Consider the following 7,013-nt stretch of genomic DNA (forward strand, 5'->3'; position numbering starts at 1 on the left):
TCCCAATTCATGAATTAGTGAAACACACACAGCACAAAGTGAACACACAGTGAGGTGAAGCACACACTAACCCGGAGCAGTGAGCTGCCTGCTACAGCGGCACTTGGGGAGCAGTGAGGGGTTAGGTGCCTTGATCAAGGGCACTTCTGCTCAACCACTTTTCCCTGCCTACATTTTTCCTACTGGTCGGGTATCGATGATGATGTTGATCGTTGATGTGCCGTGAGAAAGGTTGGAAATAGGCGAGCCAACAGGCCAGCACTAACCTCCGAGTGTGGTAAACAAAATCGGGTATTTCAGGCATTAAAAGGCCCGGTAAGAACCAAACCAGATTTTGTTCAAATCTACACACCTATGGCTACTGAAAAATGTAAGGTTCATTTATCAAATGTTATTTTTAAGTATTAAAAAACATTGTTGTTTTAGAATTTTCGAACGAAAGGGCCGGTAATTGGTGCTTTTTTTTGTTCCTTATCTAGCCACTAGGCTAGATTGTGATATGTAGTTCCATATAGAACCACAGGTAATCCGGATTTTGTAATCCTGAAAAGGTTGTATCTGGGTCCGTTTGTTCCAATCCCAAATTGCTTTGAAAAACCGGCATGAAAGTAAGATGGATTACCTGATCCTTGATTCTAAAACATGGGATTTCCAAATCCGGATCGTTCTGATCCAGATTCAACTTTTTGAACAACTGGGCCCAGATGCTCACATTAAGGACTGGGCTTCTGTCTACCTAGTTAGCGAGGACGACCACCATTATAACGTGGTAACGTGGCAGGAATTCCATTCTGGAGCACCTCACTGATTGGCCAACCAGCTATTTTGCTGCAGCTTGATATGCATATGCATTTCTTATATATTCAACTGTAGGATTGGTTATGTATACATAATCAGAGAATGTTTAGCATAAGTGTGGAAAAACAATGTTTTATAAACTCTCAACTCAAGAATGCTGGGGGGAAAAAACACAACTAGGATGTCGAATGATTTGATTTATTTTCTGATTAAACTAGATTAAAAATCTCAAAATAGCTCATTGAATTTTTATTAATCCTTGTGTGTCCTGAAGGATCAATATGCTGCCATCTACGGGAGAGACATGAGAAGCTCAAGTCACAATCTGCCAGTGAAAACATCAGGGGCTAATTTCTTTGACAGGCAAAGTGCAAATTCTGTCAGCAAGCAAAGTTCCCATGCTTGAAATACAGCTACTGTGTGGCATATGGGATCATTGAGCTGACAATATTTGCACATCAATGTCTTGTCCGTTATGTTCAACTAGCAAATATATTTTTAATATAGTTATAAATGTTAAAACTAAGACTTTGTCCATCATTTGAATTAGGGCCTCTTAAGATAAAATATTTCATTTCACACTTTGTTTCAGTTAAACAAATCTCAGAAAGGTTTATTGGATTTGTAAAATTACCCTGCTTCACTTTGTTGCCACTTCACTGTAGATGACATCTGCAACTTGGTATCTAAGGGACTAGAAACAGGTACACATGTGCAGACACAGACAGAGGGGTATAAGCATAATATAATTAATGTTTGCAATGTAACAAATCACTTATCATTTAAGTATAATAAAAATACATGAAAAAATACTTTTCTCAGGCCTCTATTGTGTGTGACTACAGTGCTGTAGGTGACATCGCCATGGGTGTCATCAGCCTGTTGAGAGAATAGACATCTCATGTAATCTTAAAAATGTGTTGTAATGGTTATCTATGCCCAGTCCCAAATGTGGACATCAGTAATAATGACAGATTTAGTTGCTATCATACCAGAGATACCAGAGATATGTGTGTGTGTGTGTGTGTGTGTGTGTGTGTGTGTGTGTGTGTGTGTGTGTGTGTGTGTGTGTGTGTGTGTGTGTGTAAGAGAGAGACAGAGAGAGAGAAAGAAATATGGAGACATACTGCATTCTTTGAAGGAGTCATAGCTATCATGCTATAAGTGACTTCAGTGTCCTCCTGAGAATTTTGCTGTAAAAAATAGAAAAAAGACAATGCTGGTTGGTGCTCAGTCATATATCCATCATGTAACTTTTCATTGTATGAATGAAGGATATGGTGTCCAAAAAAAAAAGGTTTTAAATGTATTGTTAAACCTTGAATGTATGACTAAAGGACTGGGTAAATAAGACAAAGGGAGGAATGGAGAGATGGTGGAACTATTGGTACTATGCAATTACTATTTTTTAAATTAATTTAATTAGATAGGACAGTGATGAGTGACAGGAAGCGAGTGGGAGCATAAATGGTCAACATTTTGAATTTGCTGTTATCATACAAAAGAACAGCAGAGGTCAGTCATGGGCAGTTTCCAGGACTCTTCGCTCTCTCAAGTTTATTTCCCCAACTTGATTTAGTTTATTTTTGTATGCATAAGCATATGCACATGTGTAAATATTGTATTTGCATATTTATTCACATTAGCATCCTGGTTCAGTCTTCTTACAAGATCTAAAAAAAACTTCTGTTTGTCACAGATGACAGTGCTACACAAATGCTGCTATCATCAATGGCTGAAAGAAAACTTTAGCCACACATTGAGAAACTAAGTCCTTGACATTTTATTGCCTTGACACCCTGACTATCTGCTATCCTTCTGCTGTTCTCTCCCGAGTTTGCCTGTCCTTCTCTCGGCCTAAATGATAGCCCATCATGACCCCCTCTAACTTCAGCTTCAGCAGTATGAGATGAATGAACACTGGCCTTCCTTGGTGGATTGTCTTATCATGTCTAATTATGTCAAAATGTTTCCTCATCGTCACTCACCAGAGTTGCTGTAGTCTTTCTCTGAGAAAAAGCTTCATCCGGGCCTGCATCACGTCCTGTATATAAATGGTGTGTCATTTGTTTCATTACACATACACTTATATTTCTAAAACACCACTGCTCATTACAAAGTGTGTTTGAGTTGAAATGATACACTATTCATAAACATACTACGTTTTTTCAGCCTGATGAGAGTCAGTGTTCCACAGATGACCACCAGCAGCAACAGCCCCAGCAGACCCAACAGCAGAGTCAGACTGAAACCACTGTGAGACACAGTATGAGAAAACCAACATAATCAATACGGAAATAAAGGTCAGAAATCCTTACAGGAAATCCTAGATGGTGATTAAAAATATCTCTGAAACCAGGAACTTGTGTGTTTCAGTTCCTAGATTAATTGCAGCTGGTATCATGTGCTCATTTTGTAACTTGAAAGTCTGAAAATTATTTATAGAGAACTTTCATATAAAACTTTTTAAACCTGTGTTTATGAAAAAACATAATCAAGCACAATAGGAATTTATGTTTTTACATGGGCCATTTTTGTATGCTTTTTCTCTTTGCATAGGTTGAGGCTAGGCAGGATGATGTAAAAAGAGTTCAAATTAAAGAAAGGTATAACATTTTAGAAGATATTAAAAAGGTATAGACATACAATCTTACTTTGGAGTATTGGTCTTGTTTGTGGTTGATGTGGAAGACAAATCATCAACTGAAGGTTAGATGGGGAGACAAGAAATTGTTACTGAGGGAATAAGAAGAAATTAATCAATTCTATCTTTACTATTTCTATTACCTATATGTTTTCAGCTTTAGTTGGGTTATTTAATTGAAGCATTCTGATGTGAACAAAGAAGATATCCCACCTTTAGTAAGATTAAACTTGTCTATACCTGTGATGGTTGTCCTGATGATGGTTGTTTTGATTGCAGGCTGCTGTGTTATTGTCCTCTGAGTATATGTGTTCTGTTTGACAGTGATGTGCACAGGCATCTGTAGGTCTCCCACAGAGCAATAGTACCAGCCAGTGTGCTTCAGTTGTAGACCTCTCATAATCACCTTAAACACTCCTTTATTGGCATCAGTACTCGTGTCCACACGCATTCCATCTGAATATCTATAACTCTGATAGACACAGCGGCCATCAATCCGGCACCATTTCCTCACTCCATAGTTACTGTAGTAGCAATTTATTGTGACGCCTCCATCTACATATCCAGTCTCAACTTGACTATGAACATAGAGTGTTGGAAAATCTAAACAAGATAAATGTAGGAATTTGGAACAAATCACTAAATGTGTTAATATTTTGGTAATAATAGTGGTAATATTAATAGTGTTCAACACAGAGAGGGAGCTACAATAAATATGTGAGTATTGTTACCTTCGACTAATATGTAGACATTCTGGTATTCATTCCCATATGAATTATTTTCAATATCACATTGGTACAAGCCTTCATCAGTCGCACCCATGTTCTTCATTGTGACTGTGAAAACTGTTTGGTCTGGGTCATCTGAGATTGAAACTCTCTCTAACCGAGACATATATTTACTATTCACAATAAAATGCCAACGATCCCAATAACCATAAAATATCTTATTATTAGATCTATATGCTTCTCTATAGTGACATGGGATGATGATGGTCTCTCCTTTTCTCACGGTCACCTTTTTCACTGTGGAGATGCTGTTAATGCCTGAAGGAAAATTGAAGTCATGATAAAAATTGTACGTATATGTGCACACACAGACATGAGACATGCGCAATCTTCCTAAAGGTACATTTTACATGCATAAACTCATGAGTTCCTCCAAAACATCTTGAACCTCCATCTTTGTGTTTCACTTGGATGCCACAACATCCATTTGTCCTCCAAACATGCATGCAGACAGACATTAAGCTGGTTCAATATTTTATGCATAACACCCTGTCTCGCTCTGCTACTACAGACTCATAGTAGGTCAATTATTTGGACATGTGAATCAAATATTCAGCAGACAGAAAGAAATGTACCTCCTCACATACAGTACCTGACTGTGTACACTGCATACAAAGGTAAAACAAATGTCATTTTTCTCACTTTCTTTGATACTTCTATTGGATATATACGGTTTAATTTTTAACTAAAGGTCCTTACTATTCCAAACTGAACATTTCACAACAAACAAGTCAAGATCAATGTAATGCCATATTATCATATACATATAATGACCATTCTACCTGCAAAGTTTGCAAGAAGGATGAGGATAATGAAGTCCATGCTGTTAGGGTGAACGTCAAACTGTACTGTGACTGCGTGCCACATGAAAGTTTTTTGCAAGCATTCTGCTGGTTTATACTTCTCCTTTCAGTCTTGCCCTAACAATATCCTCTTTTTGTAGTCTTTTTCTGTGTGCACGTTTTTATGAATCTGCTCATCTAGTAATGATACTGCATTTTTGTAACTTAAGTTATGTATTCCTCTAAAGTATAGTTCTCTCTCTCCCTCCCTTTCTCTCTCTTTCTGCCATTTATTATATATACCAGTATGTCTGATGCAGCCCAGAGCTTCCATCTGTTTGGCTGTATTTTTCTCTTCCTCTTTTGGACTCTCTCTGTTGGTTACCATATGGTGTTGCCTTGACGAGAATAATCTATCAATAAGAACTCAATAAGAAGAGAAAAGAAACCTGAACGAGAACATAAACCTGACCGGAGGGAAAACAATTGACAGGACTAACGTTAAATCGAATGGATCGAATGTTTTTTTTATAGTGGATAAAAGATCTGAATTGATGGCGAGCCTCCCAGAATCCCGAATCTGGACTTCCCTTCACTTTTCATTTCCCTACTGTGGTAGGACTGTAAGACTGACCCAGACTGACCTTTTGACTATTCCCTGACTTGACCCTTCCTGATAACTTCTGAATGAACTGAATTAATTGATTGTGACACATTGATTGTTTAACCCATTGATATTGATAACACACTTTGTTGAATTGATACACGTACATACTATAATACACTGAATATTTATTGTATATATTTTTATTTTCTTGTAACATTGAAAAATCATATTGAATATCTTAGAACTTAGGTAAGATAAGGGTGCACCCGAATATAGAACCGTATATAGAACATCTGATATTGTTATTTATTGCACTGCACTTTGTACATTCTATTTATTTAAATCTATTCATTGTACCTATTGTTATTTATACCATTTTATTAATTCACTCCTTTTACTTATTAAATGTCATCCTTATTCTAACCTAAACTTTAGCTTGTTGTATCCATCTACCTCCAGTAGTCTTATCTAGAAACTTCTGATTCTGGTCCAAGTAACTAGACATAACCTATAGTAAATTGAGCCGAGTGCTACACATACAAACATGTTGCAGCATATTTCTAACAGAAAACATACATAGTACATCTGTAATATATTTTAAGTTTTTGAAAATACTGTATTCTGAGCATGCTGAAAATATGTTGTACTAACCTCGCTTTTTTGAAATACTGTAACAATTATTAGCCTGGGTGCCAGCCGAACTTAGTCCCGCCCACAACATTTGAGGTCGGGATGTTCGGTCTGGCATTGCTCCGTTGTGCAGCAACTATGCTTGCCCCACAGCTGGCGGACCAATCAAATCGAGCTTTACGATGATGGACAGGTGGGCAACAGTGCCTCGTCTATCACGTCATCTGAGCACCCTATTATGTTTGCAACAAAAACACTGTGGCTAGAAGGAGACAGATGGCTTCTAAAGACCCTAGTGTCCATATGTGGTGGAATTTCTCCAAATGAGTTTTGAGCAGACCAATTTTAGTCCTGAAAGGCTTCATAATCTGACACCCTCCTCCAACAAGCAATATCTGCTGATTTATTTAATAAAAGTCATAAGACATCATTTATCAAAAGATTCGGCAATGGACTCACTAGAAAGAAAAATATAGAGAGGTTGTTATAAGTCTGTAAAGAGTGCCTGTTCGTCTGCTACTGCTTGGCTGTGTCAACACTGCCCCCTGGCGGTAGAAAATTGCAATATTGCAATTTAAAATGTAATGCAAATGTAAATGTAAAATGTAAATCAGGTTTCTACTAGGCCAAGTATACTTGCGTATACAAGGTATTTGGTTTCTGCATTTATCCCATCTGTGAATTAGTGAACACACAGAGCACACAGTGGACACACAGTGAGGTGAAACACACACTAACCCGGAGCAGTGAGCTGCCTTGCTACA

The 7,013-nt window shown here is 37.6% G+C and overlaps 1 protein-coding gene across 4 annotated transcripts; it reads right to left on the minus strand.

The window, feature by feature from the left end:
* Positions 1 to 987: 987 nt before the first annotated feature.
* On the minus strand, positions 988 to 5,072 carry LOC125309178. 4 transcript variants are annotated; one of them, XM_048265907.1, is made up of 10 exons: positions 5,013 to 5,072; positions 4,174 to 4,488; positions 3,656 to 4,045; positions 3,453 to 3,501; positions 2,958 to 3,052; positions 2,787 to 2,842; positions 1,926 to 1,991; positions 1,612 to 1,677; positions 1,433 to 1,492; positions 988 to 1,089 (listed from the first exon to the last, which is right to left on the minus strand). In XM_048265907.1, exons 1-9 carry the CDS (start codon positions 5,050 to 5,052, stop codon positions 1,439 to 1,441), a joined length of 1,131 nt encoding a protein of 376 aa, XP_048121864.1. In that variant the 5' UTR covers positions 5,053 to 5,072; the 3' UTR covers positions 988 to 1,089; positions 1,433 to 1,438. The 4 variants fall into 4 exon arrangements, with proteins under 4 accessions (XP_048121864.1, XP_048121863.1, XP_048121865.1 ...); XM_048265906.1 differs by lacking the exon at positions 5,013 to 5,072 and having other exon boundaries at positions 4,174 to 4,996; XM_048265908.1 differs by lacking the exon at positions 5,013 to 5,072 and having other exon boundaries at positions 3,683 to 4,045; positions 4,174 to 4,995.
* Between the last annotated feature and the right edge of the window lie 1,941 nt (positions 5,073 to 7,013).

The sequence above is a fragment of the Alosa alosa genome, chromosome 16 (assembly GCF_017589495.1).
Source record: "Alosa alosa isolate M-15738 ecotype Scorff River chromosome 16, AALO_Geno_1.1, whole genome shotgun sequence".
NCBI classification, from domain to species: Eukaryota; Metazoa; Chordata; class Actinopteri; order Clupeiformes; family Clupeidae; genus Alosa; species Alosa alosa.

Coding starts and splice junctions, on each gene's coding strand:
- LOC125309178 (XM_048265906.1), bottom strand. CDS start 4,552: ATGTCTCATGTCTGTGTGTGCACATATACGTACAATTTTTATCATGAC. Junction 2,843..2,957: donor CATCAGGCTGAAAAAACGTA/GTATGTTTATGA, acceptor ATTTATATACAG/GACGTGATGCAGGCCCGGAT. Junction 1,678..1,925: donor TGACTCCTTCAAAGAATGCA/GTATGTCTCCAT, acceptor TTCTCTCAACAG/GCTGATGACACCCATGGCGA.